Source organism: Prionailurus bengalensis, chromosome E4 (assembly GCF_016509475.1).
Source record: "Prionailurus bengalensis isolate Pbe53 chromosome E4, Fcat_Pben_1.1_paternal_pri, whole genome shotgun sequence".
NCBI lineage: Eukaryota > Metazoa > Chordata > Mammalia > Carnivora > Felidae > Prionailurus > Prionailurus bengalensis.
The window spans coordinates 41,974,927-41,997,349 of NC_057360.1; the positions used below are offsets into that span (position 1 = coordinate 41,974,927).

Genomic DNA, 22,423 nt, shown 5'->3' on the forward strand with positions numbered 1-22,423 from the left:
TTTAAAAAAAGAAACAAAATCCAGTAAGTGTGTTAAACAGAGCAAGTAAATGTCATGTGACTATACGCATGTGTCATGTATATAGAGGATATCATTACAGAAGTCATCCAGTAATTTGAAAACTGCTTCCAGGAAAGAAGTAAAAACTTAAGCAAAGACAGACCCAGGAGCATTAGGTTCTGCCTTAAGGAAGGAGTAATTGAATAATTGTTGCTTCTAAAAGAGAATAGTACTATTATGCTTCCCTTTTGCGTGTGCCAGGAGACTAATAAATTCTGTCCATTTCTTTGAAAGGTAAAGGTTTTTGCTGTACTGTTTTTTTTTTAATTTTTTTTAATGTTTTTATTTATTTTTGAGACAGAGAGAGACAGAGCATGAATGGGGGAGGGGCAGAAAGAGAGAGGGAGACACAGAATCGGAAGCAGGCTCCAGGTTCTGAGCCATCAGCCCAGAGCCCGACGCGGGGCTCGAACTCACGGACCGCGAGATTGTGACCTGAGCTGAAGTCGGACGCTTAACCGACTGAGCCACCCAGGCGCCCCTTTGCTGTACTGTTTAAAAATAGGTAATTATAGGGGCGCCTGGGTGGCTCAGTCAGTTGGGTGTCCAACTTCGCCTCAGGTCATGATCTCATGACTCGTGAGTTTGAGCCCTGCATGGGGCTCTGTGCTGACAGCTCAGAGCTTGGAGCCCGCTTCAGATTCTGTGTCTCATTCGCTCTCCGCCCCTCCCTGCCCTTGTGCTCCGTCTCTCCCTCTCAAAAAATAAATGTTAAAATAATAAATAAATAAATAAATAAATAAATAAATAAATAAATAAATAAAATGAAAATAGGTTATTATACATGTGGCAGTAAACTCATGACATCAGTTTTGTAAGTACTTTTTTTTTTTTTCTAACCGAACTGCCTTTCAGAGATGTTGAGCTAATTTTCATTTCCATTATCGGTACACAGGGCTGTATGATTCTTCCAACATTCCCACTGACACAGTGTATTATCAAATAATTTCTCAAAATCATCAATTTTTATCTTTGCCCTTTTTGCTACATTTAAGGATCTTTTTATAATGGTAATTGTTTTTGTTTCTCTCTCCCATATTTTAGCTTTCTGAAGCAATGCTGCTATTCTTTCCTAGAATTTTTTTAAATTTATTTGTGAGAGAGTGAGCACACCTGTGTGCATGCTAAAGGGGGAGAGGGGTGGAGGGAGAGAGAGAAAAAGAGCCTTAAGTAGCCTCCCTGCCCAGCACAGAGCCCGATGCAAGGCTCCACCTCACAACCGTGCGATCATGACCTGAGCCGAAATCAAGAGTCAGATGCTGAGCCAGCTGAGCCATCCAGGAGCCCCACTCTTCCTACAATTTTAAACCTTAGGTTACTTATTAGGATGAGCGATCCGACATAATCCAACAGATGCAGTTCTGTGTTCCCCCTTTATCTCTTGACTGTCGCCAACTGTGCCCTCAAAACTTCTCACTAACCTGACTGCTCTACCACGGAGAAATTTTACCTCTTTTGATCTCTACATCGGTGCAGCCACACAGTGTGTACTCTTCTTGTGTCTGGCTTCTTTCCTTTTGCACTGTCATGTTAAGTGTAGCAGTGGTTTATTCCTTCTGTGTACTGGGTGGAGTGCTCTTGTATGAAAAAACTACAGTGTATTTATCCATTCTGGTGTTTGTGTACATTTGGTTTTCCATTTTGGAGCTGTTAACAAACAGTATTGTTTTGAACCCAACGTACACATCTAGTGTATGCATTAGCAGTAATGTATGTATTTCTGCCGAGCATATATCCTGTGACCCAGCAGTTTATTCTTGATGTGAGGGTATTTCTTTTCTCGTTCCCCTTCAAAAGGGTGCGGTAGCTTGCGAAGGAAAATACCAATCCTTAGTGTGTTACATGTGCCTTCCTTGGAGAAGTCACAAAAGGGAAAATCGATCTCAAAGCTATGAACTCGCAGCTTCAAATGATAACTGCAGTTTAGTGAGTCCTTTCTACGTGCTGTTTCGTGTACATTATTTCATTTCATCCTTACACGAAACTTAAATAGCTACTCTTATTGCCATTTTATAGCTGAGGATACTAAGACTTAGAGGCATTAAATTACCTGTCCACCATCACATGGCCAGTATGTAGCATAATGGTATCTTTGATTCCATCATCTTAACTAATATATTATCCTGCATCTGTAAGTTAAGTGTAGGCATTTAGAGGTTCTAGGATGAGACAACAGCAGAGGAACTACTTCCCTACCCACTTCCTCTCCCCATCAAGCATGAAGAGCGTCACTTTCAGCAACCCTCGTGCTCACAGCTCACATACCTCAGAGTTTTGAAGCCTGTGATGAACTTGATTATTCAGAAAACAAATGGCCAAAGTAACACAGGTCACAACTCCTTTTTTATTTGAAAACAATGTGTTTTTTCCTCTAGAAAAAACGTAGTGAGATTCCGTGTTACTGGGAAAATCAGCCAATGGGATGCCAGAAGCTGAACTGCGCTTTCCATCACAACAGAGGACGTTACGTTGATGGCCTTTTCCTACCTCCAAGTAAAAGTGAGATGTGTTTTTAGTTTTAAAAGAATAGTTGCTATTTAATGAACACCTGCTGTGTGCAGTATATAGAGTACTTTACATACGCGGCCTTTTAGTCCTGCAAGAGAACAGTTTTATTTCCACCTTATAGATGAGGGAGCTGAACTCTTTAAGGTTAAATGACTTATACCTAGATAGCCCTGCTCATAAACCAGTAAGTATCATAAGCTTTTGTCGCCAAAAGCCATGCTGCCTCACAAATGTTTCTCGGCATGACAGTTTACATTACGATAGCTTCATTTCCCATTTTCTTATCAGACCCAATGAGTTTTCCAAAAGAAACTTGATTCTCCAGGCCAGGGTTCGACAGAACTGGCCCCCCACCTGTTTTATAAAATAACCTTCTATTGGAAGGAAGCCATGCCCATTCATTCACATATTTTCTATGGCCAGATTTTATGCTCCTGCTGCAGAGTTGAATAGTTGGGACACAGCAGTCTGCAAAGCCTGAAATACTTACTGTCCCAACTGTTTACAGAAAGGGTTTGCCAACCCTGCTTAGGTGATTAAAATTTGATGGCTACACATTTTGGCCCCCGTTTAAGAGAAAAAAGTGGCTTTGCTCCTCTCTGGTTTGGTTCAGAAGTGTTATATCTACTATCTCTTATTTGCTGAGCAAAAAGCCTCAAATTTCAGTATTAAAATTAAATGTCTAGAATTTGCAACCAGTTTTATACGTCTAGTCTCCAGATTAGTCTGTGTTTTGAACACCTACTTTGAGTGTGTTTATGTACGGTGAGGAGTTACTAGCTAATAGCCCTGTTTTCCCTCCCTGGGAGTGTGCAACTTAATTGTTGAAAATGGGGAAATCGGGTATAAAAGGACAGAAGTGCTCATAAGGAAAATGCACCCAACTTCTATGCGGTTGGAGATTTTTTGATGAAGTGGGACTTTATCTTCTATTTTTAACTTCTGACTGATGTTGTGTATCTAGCTGTGCTCCCCAGTGTGCCTGAGTCACCAGAAGAGGAAGTGAAGGCTAACCAGCTCACAGTTCAACAGAACAAACTATCTGTCCAGTCTAATCCCTCCCCTCAGCTGCGAAGTGTTATGAAAGTAGAAAGTTCGGAAAATGTTCCCAGCCCCACCCATCCACCCGTTGTAATCAATGCTGCAGATGATGATGAAGATGATGATGGTGAGTTTTCAGCTCTTTCTTTAAGGCAAATAAGTGACTGGGGGTCATTTAGTGAGTTAGAAATCAGAATTAGAGCCTGTTGTTAATTGTACCTTTGCCTTACATGTTGATACATAGATCAGTTTTCTGAGGAAGGCGATGAAAGCAAAACGCCCATCCTGCAACCAACTCCCGAAGTTCACAATGGATTACGAGCAGCTTCTGCCCGCAAACCTGGGGTCACTTTGAAGCAAGGTAAGAAGAGGCCGTCTTGTTGCTGGTGCCTGCTCATGAGCCTTGCAGCACTGTTGAATGTGCCCGAACTCTTTTAAATAACTTGGGAATGGATCACGATCACCGCCACCTCTCTCTCCTCCGCCCCCACTGTACGCACAAGCAGGTTTACACCTACTTTCTCTTATTTGTCCAGAAAACATTTGCCTGCTTGCTGTGCACAAATAAAACACAGAGGGCGTGAGGTGTTCTTTCCTCATGTGGTTTCTGTTTGGGTTTCTCAGGTGAATGTTTGAATTTTGGAATAAAAACCCTTGAGGAAATTAAGTCAAAGAAAATGAAGGAAAAATCCAAGAAGCAAGGTGGTAAGTCATCAGTTTTGACACAGGTGGTTGGATTTTACTACAGGAGAATAACAAGAACCTTCTGATGAGGACACTTGGCAGCAGCCAGAATGAGCACATGTGGTTTGTTTGAAGTAAAGCACAGACTTCTTGAAATCAGGGCGGCTTTTTTAACTCAGAGCTAGACGTGGACAACAGTGTACTGGGAAGAACTGCTCTGTCTTGAGAAAGACAACTCCAAAGAGTGGCATATAAATCACACTGAGGCGAGAAAAACTTTATTTTGAATTATTTGAATTCTTCTCAGGAGCTGTTGTCTTCTAGAGCTTGCCTCAGCCTGGTTGGCCTATATTTCCAACCCTAAAAACTACAGATCCAGTGTGAAAAGTAGTATTTAGAGAGGATCAAATGGTTGGTTCTAAGTACTCCCTTGCTAAGGCTTGTTCTTGGAGTTGTGTTTTGCAGATGATTAAAAGACAGATTTTAAAAGGTTGAGTTGACACACTTGGTGGCTGGCGTGCTTCTGAGGTTCACTTTAGGAGCTAGCCTTCTTGGTAAATAAAAGATTCAGTGCCCGAGTCGCTGGAAACAATCCGAGTCGCTGGAAACAATTTTATATTTTATTTTTACATTGTGACCAAAGCAGAGAAGAAATAGGGATTCTCTCCCCTCTCTTGCCCCACCCTAATTCACCAAAGGCAACTAGGTTTGCCTCTACAAGACTGGCCCGTAGTCCTCCAGTGGTCTGTGTTGAACTTAACTGGTCACAAAAAACAATTTCTTGGCTTGTAATGGCTTTATTTTTTCCTAAATTATTTGCTGCTCTCTGACTTGCTTTATTCAGAAGGTTCTTCCGGAGTTTCCAGTCTTTTACTCGAACCTCAGCCCATTCCTGGTCCTGAAAAAGAGAATGTCCGGACAGTAGTGAGGACAGTAACTCTTTCCAGCAAACAAGGTGAGATATAGGTCGGTCTGGGTTGAGAGTTGTCAGGCTACTACTACCGTATAACTGAAAGAGCTAAGTCCTAAGGTGTAGTGTATCTTCGATGGATTTGCAGGAAGACTTTAGTATGTTGGTCACATAAAAGGATGAGAAGAAAAATCAGTGCCTTTGACTCTGACTTATAAAAGGTTAAAATTCTTGTTCAAGCAGCTCTCACATTTATGTATGTTTCATTTTTACATTTACGTTTATCTGTATCCATTCAACAAATTTATTGACTGCCCATTGTGAGTAAAGAACTATAATAAAATCTTTAAGCTGTGGAAAAATGGAAGTCTTTTCTCTCAATAGTTTTAAATGTGGTAAGAGATAATGACTTAAGTAAGTGTAGTGTAGATACATTTAAATGTGCTGTTGAAACAACAAAGAGCTAGAAGAAAGAGAGCTCACTTTTTGCTGGTAATCAAAGTTCTGTACAAGGGTTAGCAGTGGAGTAGAGTGTGGTTTCATTGAGCGTATCGAGGTGCACAAGCAAAAAGAAGAGCTTGGGTTTTATAATCAGCTGGTCAGAACACAGCCTGTGTTCATATGCTTGGCTACTGTTAGAATTAGGACTGTGTTATTAATTCCCTTTGGGCTGCGCATTTGGCTATTTAAATTATTATTTAATAGGGCACCTGGATGGCACAGTCAGCTAAGCACCCGACTCTTTGTTTTGACTTAGAGGTCATGATCCCATGATTCATGAGTTCGAGCCCCTCGTCAGGCACTACGCTGACAGCGCAGTCTGCTTGGGATCCTCTCTCTCTCCCTCTCTCTCTGCCCTTCCCCTGCTCTCACTCTCAAATAAATAAACTTTTTAAAAAATTATTTAATAGGTTAAATCTTTTTTTCCCAATGCGATATAGTCTTTTTTTTTTAAATAATTAATTTATTTTTTAATTCCGGTGAGGTATAGTCTTAATACTGAGACCTGACTTTCAAGAGACTTCCTGGGTGGACTTATCAGAGCATACGTTGTAACCCATTATTAGTTACTGAATACAGAAAAATGGACTAATGGTAGAGAAATCCTGTTTTTGCCATTTCAGGAGAAGAACCCTTGGTAAGATTGAGTCTAACCGAGAGACTGGGAAAACGAAAATTTTCAGTAGGTGAGATAAATTTGGGGCAGATCCTTTGTGGTTTTCTGTTTGTGCATTAACATGGTATGTCCTCCAGAACTCCCTTTGCATGAACGTCCTGTCGATACTGATTTGCTGGTCCTTCTGAATTCTTGGCTGCAAGAACTTACAGAATTTCTTGATGTTTTTCACGTATGCGTTAATACCTTTTATTGATTACAGAAATTTGTAGTGTTACAATTTAGACTATAGCCAGCTTTTTAGAAGGTACTGTGTGGAAAAAACCGTAAAGAAGATATCTCTTTGTTTCTATGGACAGATTGGAACTTGAGTTTTTTAGCTAAAAAATATGACTTTTTATTTAAATGTCAGCATACATGTAAACTTTGTGATTTTATGGTTTCACATTTAAATTACAAATGAGAATGGAGAGAAAAATCCTACCTTGTGTCTAGTCTCTCCAGTTTCTAATGGGACCCTGCAAAGATGATACCTTCTGTCGGGCAACCTGAAAAACAACTTTCAGCTGGTGACACGTAGACACCTTGTGTAGAGCAGTACAAGACAGCAAACCAGGGGGCGGGAAACCTGGTTCAGGTCTTGGCTCTATCACTAATTGGCGACTTCAGGAACCTACAGAATCCTTCATAACCTTAGATTTCTTATCTAGAAGAGAGGGCTATTTAGTCTTCAGAGTCTTCATGTCACAGGAAAATGTAATGATTGCTTTGCTGGTCACCTAATCATCACAGGTGCATTTAACCCCAGATATGCCTAGAATTCAGCAGTTGGCCAAATAAGATTTTTGTTTGTATGTGTTTTTGTTTTTGGTTTTTTCCCACATAATCCCAATTCTGAATTTTGGCCTTAATCAGTGCTTATCATTCAGGGCCATTTGTAGTTTTAGTCTATTATTTGGTAGGTGTTGATTTGTGTGTTCTAATTTTTTGTTCCTTATTTTTTCTTTCTGCTACCTTTGTATTCTCTAACACTGAATTCTAAGGAAGCTAGTGAATGAACACACCATATAAACGCAGAAAACTTAACAATTATTCTGTGTTGTCTGTTTGCTTATAGTTCTTTACCTTGTTGAAGATGGATTTAAACTCTTAAACTAAGTTCTGTCTGTTTGTAGGTGGTGACAGCGATCCTCCATTAAAGCGTAGCCTTGCACAGAGGTTAGGGAAGAAAGTTGAAGCTACAGAAACAAACACTGACAAAGCACCAAAGAAAGGTACCTTCATTCTAATACACGTGTGCGTGTGTGTGCGTGTGTGTGTGTAATCATGACGCTTCTCTCTTGTAATGTTATCAAGGATGGTTTGTATTTTTTGTGGTGGTTGTTCAGGTAAATCAGATTATCTGTATTCAACAACAAACATTTGAGTGTTTACTCTGCTAGATTCTAGGTAGATGCCACTGGATAAAATAAATACCATCACAGTCCTCAGAAGTTTATAGTATAATGGCAGACGGGAATATTTCTATATATTGTGATAAATTCTGTGACAGAAAAAGTACACGGTGTTGGGCACCTGAGTGCCTCAATCGGTTATGTGTCCGACTCCTGCCTCCCACACACCCCCATATAAAGCTTTTTAAGCCATTGTAGAGCCTTTGGGCTTAGTAGCAATCCATGGGAAGGTTATGAAGGAGAATCAAAAGCTCAGATACGCATTTTAGAACCATGACCCTGCCTAAAATACGGAGAAAGATTAGAAGGAGACAAGAATGCTGTCCAGAATATTAGTTAGCAGGATGTTAAAATAATCTGGAGGAGAGGAGTTAGTGACATAGATATAGTGGTCCTGGAAGTTGGTACGGAGAGATATGGACTAACTTGAGGATGTTTGGGAGTTAGAGTGATTACCTAGTTGAAGTTCTAATTATGGAAAGAAATCAAGGTTGGAATTTTTTTTTCCTTTTGTGACTTAGCAATGAAACACTGGTGTTAATTACTAAAAAAAAAAAAAAATTTTTTTTATTGTGTTTAGTTTTAACTTCTCTCTCTTTTTTTAATGTTTATTTTTGAGAGAGAGAGAGAGCATGAGCAGGGAGGGGCAGAGAGAAAAAGGGACAGGAAATCTGTAGTGGGCTCTGCAGTGACAGCACAGAGCCTGATGCGGGGCTTGAACTCAACGAACCACAAGACCATGACCTGAGCCAAAGTTGGACGCTTAACCAACTGAGCCACCCAGGCGCCCTCCAAGAGGCTTTGATGGGTAGCTGTTCTTATTTAGAGTCTTCCTTGCATTCTCAGAGCGAGTAGAAGTTATTCTTTTTCTATGCAGCTATACCCTTTTTCTCCTGGCCTATTGATCATATTGAAAATTTTCATAACTAAGAAGCCTATTTTAAAATAGATTTGAGGGGCATCTGGGTGGCTCAGTCATTTGAGCATCCAACTTCAGCTCAGGTCATAATCTCACTATCCATGAGTTCGAGACCCCCGCCGGGCTCTGTGCTGACAGCTCAGAGCCTGGAGCCTGCTTTGGATTCTGTGTCTCCCTCTCTCTCTGCCCCTCCCCCACTTATGCCCTCTCTCTCTCTCTCCCTCTCTCTCTCTCTCTCTCTCTCTCTCTCTCTGTCAGAAATAAATAAACATTAAAAAAAACTTTTTTTTAAATAAGTAAAGTAGATTTGAGGGATGGGAGCCTTTTGATGCCACTAAGACTTTAGAAGGCTGTACAATAACAAAATTATTTCCCTGAATTCAGTAGTTTTTGCTTTTCAGATCTAAGAAAAAATTTTTTAACTTTCTGGAATACTCTAGGGAATTCATGATTCACATAGGTCTGTTTTGTGGAAAAGAAAAATTTTAAGATCTTAAGAGGGTTTTTTTTTGTTTGTTTTTTAAGAATTTGCATTAGAAGAGAAGCATAAGCCCAATTTGTAAACTTTGGGGGGAAAAGTTCTGGGGCACCTGGGTGGCTCAGTCAGGTATCCAACTCTTAATTTCAGCTCTGGTAATGATCCCAGCATCATGGGATCAAGCCCTGTGTCAGGCTCTGCATGGAGAATGGAGCCTGCTTAAGATTCTCTCTCCCTCTTGCCCACTCACGTGCACATGCTCTCTCTCTAAATTAAAAAATAATAGTAATAATAATAATGAAGAAAAAAGTCTGGGTTCAACTTTTTTTTTCTTTTTTCTTTACAGTTCACGTTTCCAAGTCTCTGAAGGAGCGATTAGGCATGTCAGCTGGTCCAAACAGTGAGGAGGCAGCAGGTAAGTAAACTCTAAAACCAGCTTCTGTTATTTTTTTTTTTCCTTGCCGTAACAATCTAAGTAATTAATTACTCACTGGTATGAATCCTCTTCTTAAAAGATGGCAAAATCATTAGTTCACCATAGCATTAGTAGTAAGAAACTGGAAACCACCTAAATAGCCAACAAAAAGAAATCCAGTTCAATTAAGGTAGTTATGTACTAACGTAATTATTGTCATAAGTCATGTTCTAACAATGATGATGTGGAAAATTTCTCACATTATATTGAATGAAGAAAGGTTACAAAAGAACACATAGTGCTTTTGACTTTTTGATGTAGGGTAAGAACCTTATTTTATGGGAGTGATGAAATTTATTTTCTTATTCTAGGAACTTATTCGCGGGAGTAGCATCCATATATATGAGATGACTCCAGTTTTGTAAAGATAAAAGTATATGCCTACAAAGAACACTGCAAAAAATACACCAAAATGTTAACGTTTGTTTTATTTGGGTGTTGAGGTTTTAAGTATTTTAATTTTCTTCCTTATATTGAGATTTTAATTTTTAAGTAATCTCTACACCCAACATGGGACTCAAACCCACAACCCTGAGATCAAGACACACATGCTTCACTAGCTGAGCCACCCGTAATTTTTAAACCTTTTAAATTTGAAAGTCTAACTACTTAGCATATACATGTATACAGTTTAATGAATAGTAAAATGAACATGTACTCTAGCCCTTCAGCTTTTTTATACATTGCTAGATTCAGTTTGATGTTTGGTTGTTTTTGTTTTTTGTTTTTTGTTTTTTTAAGTACTCTCTGTACCCAAAGTCGGGCTCAAACTCTCAACCCAGAGAGCAGGAGTTGCACACTCTACTGACTGAGTCAGCCAGGCGCTCCTCACTTTGATGCTTTTTAGTTTTTATATCTGTTTATGAATCGTGTTGGCATGTGCTCTTTTTTCATACTGTCTTCATCTGGTTTGTGTGTTAAGATTTTGCCAGCATCATAAAAAGGGAGTCTGATGTCAAACATTATTACCCTTGTAAAGAACCTGAATTTATTCTTCAGAAACTTTTAGTTGGGATTTTCTTTACCCTTCCCTACTATGCTGTGACTTTAGTATGGTGGCTCTAAACGTGGAACTTTTTGTTCATTCAGACCAGTATTCAGGTGGGCCCTTCAAATCTAAGGACTTATCTTTTTTTAGTTCTAGAAAACATTCTTCCAATTTCTTTGAGTATTCCTTTCCCACCCTTCTTTTTAGTTTTCTCTTTGTGGAATTCTTACTAGACAGAGGTTGGAACTTTTGGACATAGGCTTCTCATGTGTTTTAATCTTGTCTTCATATTCTCCATTCCTTTGGGTTTTGGGGTTTTGCCTCACCTTCTATGGTCTTTGCTTGGCTTTATTTTCTAGGTCAGGAATATAGTAAATATTTTAGGCTTTGCAAAGGTTTGTGGTCTCCATTGCAACTACTCCACCCTGCCGTTGTGGTGTGAAAGCAGCCTTGTACAATATGTAAATGCGTCCGTGCAGCTATGTTCTTTTTTTTTTTTAATTTTTTTTTTCAATGTTTTTTATTTATTTTTGGGACAGAGAGAGACAGAGCATGAACGGGGGAGGGGCAGAGAGAGAGGGAGACACAGAATCGGAAACAGGCTCCAGGCTCCGAGCCATCAGCTCAGAGCCTGACGCGGGGCTCGAACTCACGGACCGCGAGATCGTGACCTGGCTGAAGTCGGACGCTTAACCAACTGCGCCACCCAGGCGCCCCTGTGCAGCTATGTTCTAATAAAGTTGTATTTATAAAATTGAGATCATGGCCATATTGGGCCCAGCAACTATAGTTTGTTAAACCTGTTCTAGATGGCTGATTTTTGACCAGGTTGGTGGGGTTTTTTTTATTAGTTCCTTCTGTTGGATTTATTTTTGCACTTGTGTTTTTGTTTTCCAAGACCCTTTTTTGGTTCTCTGATTTCTCCGTCTTTTACAGCCTGATTTCAGGCTGCTCTGGAGTTTCTAATTTGAACCTTTTAAAAAATGTGTGAGTATATTATTTGGTCATCTTCATCGCTTCTCTCTATTTTGGTTCACTGTTTTTTTTAATTTATTCTTTTAATTTTAGAGAGTGCACAAGCAGAGAGAGGGGAGAGGAGGAGAGAATCTTAAGCAGGCTCCACGCTCAGTGCAGATCCAGACATAGGGCTCTGTCCCCCAACGCTGGGATCATGACCTAAGTCCAAATCAAAAGTCAGACACTCAACCAACTGAGCCATCCACCCGGGCGTCTCTGGTTCACTTTTAATGTTACTGCTTTTTCATAGCTGTAAGTTCCTAGCCTGGGTTTCCTGTGTGGGTTCTAACCAACTTGTCCTCAGGTGATCCTCCCTCCTGACTGCGAGACACAAGTAAGGTCCGCCTAAGTGGGGAAGGTGTACTTACTGAAAGGCAGTTGTGTGGGTTGCAGGCTAGAAGACTGGGGGCTCATACCATTGCCACAGTAAGAAGTTTCTTTACTTTCAGAGCACAGCCACTTTCTTTCCTTCCCTAGCTGTACTTTTTCTTCTTGTCCCCTGTTCTTTTTCTGCTTGTCATTTGTTTCATCTTCTCCCTTCAGCCCCGACCTCCTAATGTGCTCCCCTCCCCAGCGGATTCTCCTCGTTTTAGGGAGCAGTTCTCAGGAGAAGGTCATGACTGGTCCAGCTGTTCTATAAGTCATCCTTAAATTTCTTTTTTCCTTTTTTTTTTTTAAGTTTCATCATGAAAGTGCCTTTTTTTTTTTTTTTAAGTTTATTTATTTTGAGAGAGAGAGCGTGTGAGCGTGAAAGCAGGAGGGTTAGAGAGGGAGAGACAGGATCCCAAGTAGACTTCGCACTGTCAGCACAGAGCCCAGTGTGGGGCTCAATCTCACAAGCCTTGAGATGATGACCTGAGCTGAAACCAAGAGTCGGATGCTTAACTGACTAAGCCATCCAGGTGCCTCCCATCCTTACGTTTCTACCCACTGTTGCTTTTCCTGCTAGTTTGGCGGGTTTTCTTTGGCTCTGCTGGGAAGAACAGATCTCACTCCTACAGTTTTTTTTTTTGTTCTTTTTCTGTTTTTCTGTAAATTCAGACAGCTGCTGTCTTATCTCAGAAATCCCTCAAGATTTATGCTCTGCCGGTGGTAGCCTTGTTTTCCAGCGCTGTGGATTTCTTCTACTTTTATTATCTTCTCTGTCGTTTTGATAAAATGTTGGTAGAGTGGAGAAATAAGGTCTTCATGTCCCCGTTCACGCGCTCCCTTGGAGTGGTAATTCTGAGATCAGCCCACTGTCTTCAAATGGAAGAATTTGTATTCGAGACACCTAAGGAAGTGATTCAGTATCTGTTTGAGTGCTGTCTATGTACAGCTACTGTACTGACATATTTCAGATAACTAAATATAGCCCCTTTTCATGAAGTATCTATCTGGTGTGGTTGGAAATACACACACTTGAAGTACTGTGTGAGCAGTGCTATGATCAGAGAAATCAGCTAGATTGGAGGGTGTCAGGTTCTAAACTGAACTCAGTTAAAACTAACGAGGCAGCAGGAGAAAGACCAGTAGGGAATATTCTGTGTAGAAGGGACGGCACATTCAAAGGTTCAAAAGGTGAAACCAAGTGTGATGTGTTTAAGGTTGTTAAAGGATATTTTTGGGTTTTGATCTTGCATGAAGAGCTGTCATTCACTTATCAAATGTGTGTGTACAGTCTCCAAATTTTCCCACATTACATCATTCTTTATTTTAGCCCTTCAGTAGTGAGGACAGGCATATCTGTCAGTGTGAATTTGCTCTTCAAACAGATGTAGAGTGATGAATGTGTCATTAAAAATAGCTCTTCGGGGGCATGCCACTCTCTGAGCCTTTCCCATTTCTCTTCTGTCTTGGACCCCTCTCACCTCCTTTTCATCCTTCACATATCACTTAAATATTACTTCCTCTGAAAAGCTTCCCTTCACCGGTTCCTGGGCAGAGGTTGGGGTTCTTGCTGTCCGTTCCTATGTGTTAGCATCACACTTCCTGTATCAGATTATCATTGTTGGGGCGCCTGGCTGGCTAAGTCCTTAGGGGAGGGAGGGTGACTCTTGATCTCAGGGTCATGAGTTCAAGCCCCCGTGTTAGGTGTAGAGCTTACTTAAAAAACAACAACATATCACAACGTTATTATCACACTTTGTTGTTGCCTGTTTGGTCTCTCTGAGTTTAAATTACATGTGGGTAGATACTGTGTTTTGCTTACTGTTCTTTTTCTAGCACGGTGTCCAGCACGTGTTTAGATCCATAAATGAATGGAAGAATTAGTTCATTACTAGTTTGGTGAGATTTACAATGACAGATTTCTCCAGCTAGTAAGTGGCTTTGAGGTTCTTCGGGAATAAGTTTCTGAATAGAACTCTAACAAATCAGTAATTTTTGCCACCTAAGAGTTTTCCTTGAGGGCCACTTCCTGAAACTTGGAGTCTTCTGAAACTGAAAATGAGACTAATACTTTGATCATTTTAATTACCTGCCTAAATGATACTACTCTGTCAGGACTCTGTCCTGATCCAAGAACAGAAAGATCGTAAGTTGTTAAGAGATAAACTCCAAATACAGTGACTTGTTTTTTCCCCCATGAAAACAGAGAGAGTTACTAAAGTTGGTGAGATTCACGTGAAGACATTAGAAGAAATTCTTCTTGAAAAAGCTAGTCAGAAACGTGGAGAATTACAACCTAAACTCAAGACAGACGGACCTTCAAAAGTCGATGATTCTACTTTAGGAACAAGAAGCCCCTCCACTATCCGAATCAAAACCTTCTCTGAGGTCTTGGCAGAAAAGAAACATCGGCAGCAGGAAGCAGAGAGACAAAAAAACAAAAAGGATGTAACTTGTATCAAGCTGAAGGCCGACAGCGAAATTAAAAAAACGGTGGTTTTGCCACCTCTAGTCATCAGCAAAGTAACGTCGGAGGAGCCCGCAGGGAGAACCAAGTCTATGCAGGAAGTGCACATCAAGACGCTGGAGGAGATTAAACAGGAGAAGGCGCTGCGCGGGCAGCAGAGCTCAGAGAGCAGCATCGGTTCCCAGCAGCAACCCGAGGCCACCCCCGGGGCAAGGCGGCTTCTCCGAATCACAAAAAAACCAGGTAAGGACACAGTTCGGTCTGTGGCGCCATTTCCCCAAGTCGTGTGTCAGAGGGCGGTGGTGCGCGCTGTGTTCGTAGGAGTTCTGCCAGAACTGTACTCGGATAACTTTGAAGACCACTGGATCCGATGAAGTTAAGCTGTTTCTTTACAGGAGCGCCTGATATTTTAACAGGCATTTCTAAGCTTTATGAGGACGATGGGCTTTATCTACAATTTTAGTTGTCCTATCTTATCTTTATTTTTATGAAGAAAAGTTTTGCTTTAATCTGTTACTGAAGTTGCAGCCTAAGTGAGAGAATTGATGATGTGTTTAATATGAATATAGGTATAAAAGAAGAGAAGAAACTTCAAGAAGGAAATGAAGTGGTTTCTCAGAGCACTGTTACTAGAACAGAGGCTAAAGAGGTGAGTTTATTTTAGATCATTGTATAGTTTTGTTCATGGCAAGCAAAGGCCAAATGAATGGTAAAATGTGCCTTTTAGTTTTAGCATAATAAATTTCTATGTAACATTTCACTGATAAGTTAGGGAAACAAGCTTTCACTGTGCTTATAATTTTCTGTGAGAGTTTTCTGTACTTCTCTGTATCTCCGTGTTCTCTACCCCTTTAAAGTTGTTTTTAATTGGTCGCTTAATATTTTTTTAATGTTTATTTTGAGAGAGAGAGTGTGGGAGAGCTCACACAAGCGGGGGAGGTGGGGCGGGTAGAGGATCTGACACTGGCTCCATGCTGACAGCAGAGAGCCTAATGAGGGGCTCTCACTCATGAACTGCAAGATCACGACCTGAGCCAAAGTCGGATGCTTGACCAACCGAGCCACAGGCACCCCCATTTAATATTTAAAAAAATTTTTTTTCAATGTTTATTTTTGAGAGAGAGAGAGTATGATCCGGGGAGGGGCAGAGAGAGAGGGAGAGAGAGAGAAACAGAATCTGAAGCAGGCTCCAGGCTCTGAGCTCTCAGCACAGAGCCCGGTGCGGGGCTCGAACCCACAAACCATGAGATCATGACCTGAACCGAAGTCAGGCGCCTAACTGACTGAGCCACCCATTTAATATTTTTTAAATTAAGCATAATGTCACCCATTGTACAAAACTTGGGAACTTTTATTTTTTTAATAAAGAATAATGCTTATAATTCCACAACTCAGATGTAGTAACCATTAGGTTTCTTCATGGATTTCTTGCAAGCCTTTTGTTTATATACACATGTATATGTGAACTTGTTCCGTGTTTAACTCATGTTTAGAAAATGGTTGAGGGGCTCCTGGGTGGCTCAGTTGGTTAAGCATCTGACTCTTGATTTCGGCTCAGGTCACATGATCTCACAGTTTATGGGTTTGAGCCCCGCATTGGACTGACAGCACAGAACTTGCTTGGAATTCTCTGTCTCTCTCTCTCTCTCTCTCTCTCTCTCTCTCTCTCTGTCTCTCTTGCCCCTCCCCCACTCTCTCTGTTTCTCAAAAATAAACATTAAAAAAATAAAGTAATTGAGAACTCTACAGTGTATCATTGTGCAGCCTGCTTTAATTATGCTGTATTCATAATTCTTCAAGACATTAGTTGGCCACATAATGTTCTATTATGTCAATATAGTCTGTTTCTGGACATGTAGATGTAGTTTTATACAGTTAAGAGGATGAATATCATTGAACATAAATCTTTGTGCCAGTGTCTGATTAGGAGGCGTTTGTAGTTGACTTAGGGTCAAGATCATCTATCCTATAACATTGGGGTTTTTGTTGTTCCCCACATTTTTTTTTTTTTAATGTTTATTTTGAGAAAGAGCATGCAGACACATGTACGGGGGAGGGACAGAGAGAAGGGGAGAGAGAGAATCCCAATCAGGTTCCGTGCTGTCAGCACAGAGTCGGATGCAGGGCCTAGTCCCACCAATCAGGAAATCATGACCTGAGTGGAAATCAAGAGTCGGTCGCTTAACTGACTGAGCCACCCAGGTGCTCCTTGTTCCGTGTATCTTTAACGTTCATCTTCAGCTTGGCATTTTCCGTTTAATATCAGCTCTTGTGTTCTAGATCACGTCAAACTCTGCTAGACTTAGAGGTCAGCCTAGTAACTTATAAATAAGATTTTCTTAATTGAAATAAAATTGACATTATATTAGTTTCAGCTTTAGTTTTTTTCTTTGAAACAAGTTTTTTGTTTTGTTTTTTTTTAAGATTTAAATTTTGGGGTGCCTGGGTGGCTCAGTTGGATCTGGCTCTTGGGCATGAGTTCAAGCCCCACGTTGGGCTCTGTGCTGGGTGTGAAGCCTACTTTTAGATAGATAGATAGATAGATAGATAAAGATTTTATTTTTAAGTAACCTGTATACCCAATGTGGGGCTCAAACTCACAGCCCTGAGATCAAGAGTTGCATGTTCTACTAGCTGAGCCAGCCAGGTGCCCTAAGTTTTTTGTTTTTTGTTTTTTGTTTTTGTTTTTGAGATCTAAAGAAAGCCTGGTAACTTACAAATAATAATTATCATACAGATTGTTGGGGGTACTAAGTTTTCAAATCTGTCATTTAAATTTATCCACAGGCTTCAGAAGAGACCACGGGAGTTGGCATCCCTAAAATTCAAGCCAAGAGATGTGAGACCATGAGAGAGAAGCACATGCAGAAACAATTGGAGAGGGGAACGACGCAGAAGGAAAAATCAGTTTTGACACCCCTTCGGGGAGATGTAGACTCCTGCAACACTCAGATAGCAGAGAAGGCCCTGCTCGCGGCCGCGCCAGGCATCACACGGCACCTGACAAAGCGGCTGCCCACAAAGTCGTCCCAAAAAGCAGAGGTAGAAACCTCAGGAATTGGGGACTCAATATTGAATGTGAAATGTGCAGCACAGACCTTGGAAAAAAGGGGTAAAGGTGAGTGGTTTTGCTAAAGTGTGTTGCTTTAGGATTTCACAATTGCCGAGTTTCTAGTAACTCCTGGCAACAGTTGAGTCAGATTCCGGTTGTGTTGTATGCTGGTCACGCAGGTGGAGAGTAGGATTTTTGATAATTCTATTTAAAATAAAGACAAAACTAGAGGAGTTCCTTTCTCAGAATTTAAAGTTGCTGTTAGAGGTGCCCGACTCAGTCAGGTTGAGCGGTCGACTTCGACTCAGGCCGTGATCTCACGGGCTGTGGGTTCGAGCCCCACATTGGGCTCCATGCTGACAGCGCAGAGTCTGCTTGAGATTCTCTCTCTCTCAAAATCAGCTAATAAACTGGAAAAAAAAAAAAAAAAAGGAGAGAAAGAGCTTTGTTTAAAGCTCGCTTCGGCAGCACGTAACTAAAATTGGGACGCTGCAGAGAAGACTAGCATGGCCCCCAGGCAAGGATGGCATGCAGATTCGTGAAGGATTGCATATTTTTAAACAAGTCATGGGACGTAATGTACCATAGTTAACTACTACTGTGTTGCAGGGGCACCTGGGTGGCTCAGGTGGCTAAGTGTCCAACTTCAGCTCAGGTCATGATCTCATGATTCATGGGTTCGAGCCCCGCAAAGGGCTCCCTGCTGACAGCCTGGAGCCCGCTTCAGGTTCTGTGTCTCCGTCTCTCTCCGCCCCTCCCCCACTTTTACTCTCTCTCTTAAAAAATGAATAAACGGGGGCACCTGGGTGGTGCAGTCGGTTAAGCGTCCGACTTCAGCCAGGTCACAATCTCGCGGTCCGTGAGTTCGAGCCCCGCGTCGGGCTCTGGGCTGATGGCTCAGAGCCTGGAGCCTGTTTCCAATTCTGTGTCTCCCTCTCTCTCTGCCCTTCCCCCGTTCATGCTCTGTCTCTCTCTGTCCCAAAAATGAATAAACGTTGAAAAAAAATTAAAAAAAAAAAACCGTATTACATATTTGAAAGTTGCTAGGAGAGTAGATCCTAAAAGTTCTCACACAAAAAAAATTGTAACTGTGTATGTACTAAGTAGACTTACCATGGCCGTCATCCGATCACAGTATATTGAATCATTATGTTGTATGCCTTAAGCTAATATAATGTTAATATGTCAGTTACATCTCCGTGGGGGAAAAAGCTTTCTGTGGTGTTATCTTTCCTCTGGTTTTGAAGAAGGAAAACACCAGGGAATGGAAGAACAGCAAATTCAAGAGCCACTGGAAGGGATTATTTGAGTATACATCTACATTATGCCCACATGTATAGTGCAGATCATTCATGGATTGTTTTCATTTTGGGGTGTGTGTGTTATTTCCAGTATCGTGAAGGAAGGTCGATATTGTAAATTATTCTCCATGTGAAAGAGGAATTATTCTAGCTCTTAATCAGATATTTTCTGTCCCTTGTAGCTAAACCCAAAGTCAACGTGAAGCCATCTGTCGTTAAAGTGGTCTCATCCCCCAAGTTGGCCCCCAAGCGCAAGGCGGCGGAGGTGCACCCTGCTGTCATTGCAGCTGTGAAGCCACTCGGCTCCAGCAGCGTCCTACAGGAAAGCCCCACCAGGAAAGCAGCTGTGGTAAGCGTAGATCCAACTAGATGCTGCTGTGAGCGGTGTGGGAGGAAAGCCGGGAGAGGAGCTCTGCCAGCTCCCTGCCTCTGCCGCTTCTGCCGTTGCCTCCGCATCTTGGTAGTTTAGGTTGTTACCGTAGTCTCCGTCTGCAAGCACACCTTTGTGGGGAGGCAGAATGGGATTTTTTTTTTAAAGCGAATTCTTGGGCAGCAAGATATCTTGCCTGTTTCGGCACTCAATCTTGGGACTATTTATTCTTGGATTTCCAGAATAATAACCAAGATTCTGAGAAAGTGGCAGAAGAACATGAGTATGTTCAAATAAAAAAAGCCTGCCTCCCACTGAATCGCCTTACTTTTCCTTTTGTAGGCTGTCGTCCCACTCCTCTCTGAGGACAAGTCAGTCGCTCTGCCTGAGACAGAAAAACCCAGAGACAGGTAATACTTGCGATTCTTCCTAAGCAGACTTTAGGCCACTCTTCTTATTTATGCTCTGGAGAATAACACTGCTTCATAAACATTTGAACATTGCCGATTTGGCCACGTCTAAGTAAATGTAAGCTTCCAGTTAATCGCAAGAAAACATGATACTCGGGGTTGCTGTTCTCCTTTGGTGCCATTGTTTATATATTGACTGTATTATTTTTTTTTTGATGTTTTAAATATCTGTTTGAATTCCGCTTCTTTAAAGGATGAAAATGCTTTGTCCCAAATCAGTAAAACAGTTCTGTGTTACGTTTTTTATCAGAAACAGCTCTTTGCTAACTCTTTGTGTTCCTGAGACATTCAGTGGGTGGGACCATTGAATGGTGGGACCATTCAGCCAACCACTGACAAGGCAGTTTTCTAATAATCTTTTGGGTTTTTTCTTACAGTCTTGCGCTGCCTCCGGTCCAGTCCTCTTCCGATCCCTCCCCACCGGAAGTATCTGGCCCTTCTTCATCCCAGGTGGCTACGAAAACTCGCCGACTCAGCTCTGCCTCAACAGGAAAGCCTCCGCTTTCAGTGGAGGATGATTTTGAGAAACTAATATGGGAGATTTCAGGAGGCAAATTAGAAGCTGAGATCGACTTGGATCCTGGGAAAGATGAAGATGACCTTCTGCTTGAGCTGTCAGAGATGATTGATAGCTGAAGGCGGTAGAACACTTAAAACAAAAAAAAAAAAACACACAAAAAAACAAAAAACTGGACTTAGTTTCATCTATTATAACATTTACCCAAGATGATCATTTCTTTAGTCTAGAATTTGCCCCGTATCAGAAGTATACCTCCGAATTACCTGTCCTGGATTCCTTGGGGTCAGATTTTTAAAGTCCCTTGATAACCATTGTCCATTCGATGCCATTGTCTAGCATCTATAAGAAAAATGTCTTGTCTTACACCTCTCCACAAAAAAACTGAGAGGGAGATCCAAGTCGAAGGGTGCGAGAGAACTTAGTGACTCCTTGAGGTGTTTGTCAGTTTGGGCTTTTTTCCCCTTTGCTGTATATTTCTTTTATGTCTTGTCTTAATGTACTTAATGTTACCTGAGTTTGAAAAGGATGAAGACAGCTGCTGCCATTAAGGACCAAATTTCACACTACCACTAAACAAAAAAATCACTCAGTCTGTGTTAAATTGTATGTCTTTTTAAAGGTATTTGGAGATCCAACTAAGCTTTAGAGAGGGCTGAGCAGCTCAGAAAGCTTGTAATCTGGACATAACTTTTTCAACCTGATTTTCATGCTTCTGCTGCTCTGTAAGCCTCTAAAGAGCAATAGCTAATTTATTATTACTGTAATTTTTTAAGGCTTTAAAGTGCCTCAGGGGTCCTCTGAAACTAATTTTCTCTTTCTGGGATTCCCTGGATTCTTAACAAGAGATGGTGACAGAATGATTAGAGGAATTCTTTTTTTAGTATGAAAGTTGTCCCTTCTCTTCTTCAGTACTTGCCTCCTACTGGCATTGAATTATCACAGGGATAAAAATTGGTTAATTTTTTATTTCTAACTCTCCCAGCAAACTCGTCTCGCCCAGTATTTATTTGGTACTCGCTAACCGCCAGGGGGAAAAAAAATGGAACTCCTCCAAGCTGCCAATATTTATCTACGAACTGTAGCAGTATGCCGAACCGTACTGTAGCAGGGATTATTGAGATGCTCTGGGGGTGTATTGTATACCTTCCAGTTCTCTTCATTTCGGAATTGAATTTTCTTTTCTTGATGTCGGTCTCCTTCGTATCACCTCAAGGTTTAGACGTGTGAAGGAACAAGCGTGATGGGGAGAAGAGTCTTAAGAGGAGACATGTTGTACATAATCGGAAGGAAGAGGAAAGGAGGACTTGTCCATTTTGATACTTTGCTGTGGGTGGCCAGTTTGTTTCTCATAGGGAAATCTGACCCACCTGTCGTGTTGGCTCCTAAGGAACTGCTGTTGTAAGCGGCTCATCGAGAGTTGAACTTCATGTAGCCTTGTTGGGAATATGGAAAAGGAAGAAAGCCACAGGACTGCCCATTCAGTCTTGGGAAGATCTGGATGATTCTGCACAAGCAAAAATGACTTGAAACTTATGTATAGACACCTCTCTACCAATCCTTCTTCAGCTGACTGAATGTTGTATAATAGCCCTTCTCCAAAGCAGGGGTGGAATGTTCTGGTTTCACCACAGATTTTCTACTCATTTCATTTTTGGAATCAGCTTAAAGATTCCAGGTCCCTTTTGTATATAACCTTTATTCTTTTGCTTTTTTAAAAATAATTTTGTTTCATATTTAAAGTCCTTGTATTAGTCAATGATTCATGTTCAGCATTATTTGAACCATTTGCCATTACAAGAAAGAGAAATACTTATTTGTGTTTTAAATAAAGCCGGTGTAGGAAAGTCTGGACCTTGTGAGTCAAGCGGTCATACGTCACTTCAGCCTAGGGTCTGTCTCGACAGGGTCCCCAGTCACAACGTCGTTGGCCTCTTGTTTAAATGCTCCAATTTCACAGATGACTGTGTTGCTTTAGAAAACTCTCACATGGACGTATTGCCAAACTTCCCCACAAGTATGCTCAGTTTTAGCTGCTTAGGGTTTCCCAACATTAATTGAATTGAGTTCCATTAGCATTGTAACTCAAATAATGCCGTTTGGTTTTTTTTAAAGAGAGGGTTTAGAAATGATCTTAAATGGGTTCCATTAAGAATTTTCGAGCATAAGAAAAAATTTTTTTTCAAGCATGAGGTCCTAAAAATTTCAGACAAGTTTTTTCATATA

The 22,423-nt window shown here is 41.0% G+C and overlaps 1 protein-coding gene and 1 non-coding gene across 23 annotated transcripts in view; both read left to right on the forward strand.

The window, feature by feature from the left end:
* The window catches only part of ZC3H11A (zinc finger CCCH-type containing 11A), a 44,047-nt gene extending 21,996 nt beyond the window's left edge, over positions 1 to 22,051 (forward strand). For all 22 annotated transcript variants that reach the window (XM_043567643.1, XM_043567622.1, XM_043567631.1 and 19 more), the window contains 14 exons: positions 2,436 to 2,559; positions 3,533 to 3,736; positions 3,854 to 3,970; positions 4,234 to 4,314; positions 5,138 to 5,248; positions 6,328 to 6,390; positions 7,496 to 7,594; positions 9,518 to 9,586; positions 14,227 to 14,730; positions 15,057 to 15,136; positions 17,275 to 17,605; positions 19,023 to 19,189; positions 19,553 to 19,620; positions 20,058 to 22,051. In XM_043567643.1, the coding sequence (XP_043423578.1) occupies positions 2,436 to 2,559; positions 3,533 to 3,736; positions 3,854 to 3,970; positions 4,234 to 4,314; positions 5,138 to 5,248; positions 6,328 to 6,390; positions 7,496 to 7,594; positions 9,518 to 9,586; positions 14,227 to 14,730; positions 15,057 to 15,136; positions 17,275 to 17,605; positions 19,023 to 19,189; positions 19,553 to 19,620; positions 20,058 to 20,316 (2,277 nt within the window). In that variant the 3' untranslated portion in view covers positions 20,317 to 22,051. The remainder of the gene's footprint in view (positions 1 to 2,435; positions 2,560 to 3,532; positions 3,737 to 3,853; positions 3,971 to 4,233; positions 4,315 to 5,137; positions 5,249 to 6,327; positions 6,391 to 7,495; positions 7,595 to 9,517; positions 9,587 to 14,226; positions 14,731 to 15,056; positions 15,137 to 17,274; positions 17,606 to 19,022; positions 19,190 to 19,552; positions 19,621 to 20,057) is intronic.
* On the forward strand, positions 17,993 to 18,097 carry LOC122476682. The gene has a single exon (XR_006295594.1). It is a non-coding gene; the product is annotated as a U6 spliceosomal RNA (small nuclear RNA).
* Positions 22,052 to 22,423: the final 372 nt, after the last annotated feature.